Genomic DNA, 1,270 nt, shown 5'->3' with positions numbered 1-1,270 from the left:
CTGAAAAAAAAAAAAAAAAAGTAAGGACTCATTTATAAAATCAAACTACTTTAGCCATTTGAAACTTTCGCTACCCAGTGGTTCGGTATCCTAGCGCAAAGCCCTGGAATAAATTAGAATGGGGGAAAAAAAAGAAAAAAAAAAGTTTAAAAAAATTATTACCAGACATCACCGCACCAGAGTCTTCATATGGCCTCTGCTGGTTAATTATTAATTATTTAATGCCAAAGAAGAAGTGCTTGAAATGCAGAACGGTTCACTACAGACTGTAATAATAAAAACATTACCCCCCGTAAACTCTTTTGTGCGAGGCTTGCACGCTCAGCCCAGATACAACGCCTCCTGCTCTCCAGCTCATTACCTCTGCTGATGGATAATGGCCAGTGTTATTAAAGCAGGGGGATGCCAAGGGTGGTGCAGGGAGGTGCGCTGGGTGCCGCAGCCAGGGCTGGTCCCTCGGTTGCTCTCTGCACCCTGCGGTTCGTGCAGGAGCTGGCTCGTTCCCTCCTCTCCATCTCCAGCACCGCACGCCCCTGCCCGCACACACATCTCCGGGCATCTCTTCTGTCCACTGCTCTAAGGGTAAATTAACACAGCAGGCACCGAGCTGCCACAGCCGGCCATGGGATATCCCAGTTGGATCATTTAAAACTAGCTCATGCATCTTTATGCTACGCCGCAGTCGCTCTTCACTCTGCAAAGGAGCGGGAGTCAAACTTATGCAGCCGCAAGTGCAGCTCTGCCTCCCAACTCTTACCATGGTGCTGGGCAAATCCTGCCATCCCACTGCCTCGACTCTGCCACCGGAAAAATGGGAAATAAGATTTTCTCTTGCCTGTGTTGCAAGGATTATTGCTTAGGATGGCTGGGTGTTGAGGTCTCAGCACTTCTGGAAAAAAAAAAAAATAAAAGAAAAAAAAAAAAGAAAAAAAAAAGCAGTGCAAAAAAAGCCCAAGCCGTAAAGCACAGTCAGGGTGTTTGCACTAACGCTGCATGCGTGAGGAAAGCTGTGCCCAGCATTTCCAACCTGCGAGAGGAGCCTCTCCCCAGCCCGCCAGCAGCAGGCGGGCACCACCACCAGCTCACCCGCTGGCTGCCGCCTGCCCAGCCGAGGAGACACGCACCCGGACCCCAGAGCCAAGCAGCAGCTCTTTCCTAGCTGAGCAGCACGCAGGCAGCGCTCCGCTCCTCCCTGCCCAAAGTCACACTCTGCAGAGCTTACGGCAGCTTCTTGGCAGAAGATTCTTCCTTTTTTTTTTTTTTTTTTTTT

At 49.8% G+C, this 1,270-nt stretch overlaps 1 protein-coding gene across 1 annotated transcript in view; it reads right to left on the bottom strand.

The window, feature by feature from the left end:
- Nucleotides 1-797, bottom strand: part of NEURL1 (neuralized E3 ubiquitin protein ligase 1) — a 100,141-nt gene extending 99,344 nt beyond the window's left edge. Inside the window, exon 1 of the mRNA XM_026851605.1 lies at nucleotides 758-797. Within this exon, the coding sequence (XP_026707406.1) occupies nucleotides 758-782 (25 nt within the window). The 5' untranslated portion in view covers nucleotides 783-797. The remainder of the gene's footprint in view (nucleotides 1-757) is intronic.
- Nucleotides 798-1,270: the final 473 nt, after the last annotated feature.

This window comes from Athene cunicularia, assembly GCF_003259725.1.
Source record: "Athene cunicularia isolate RWA chromosome 6 unlocalized genomic scaffold, athCun1 chr6_part1, whole genome shotgun sequence".
NCBI classification, from domain to species: Eukaryota; Metazoa; Chordata; class Aves; order Strigiformes; family Strigidae; genus Athene; species Athene cunicularia.
Note: the sequence above shows the minus strand (reverse complement) of the source record. Positions and strands in the feature narration are given on the sequence as shown.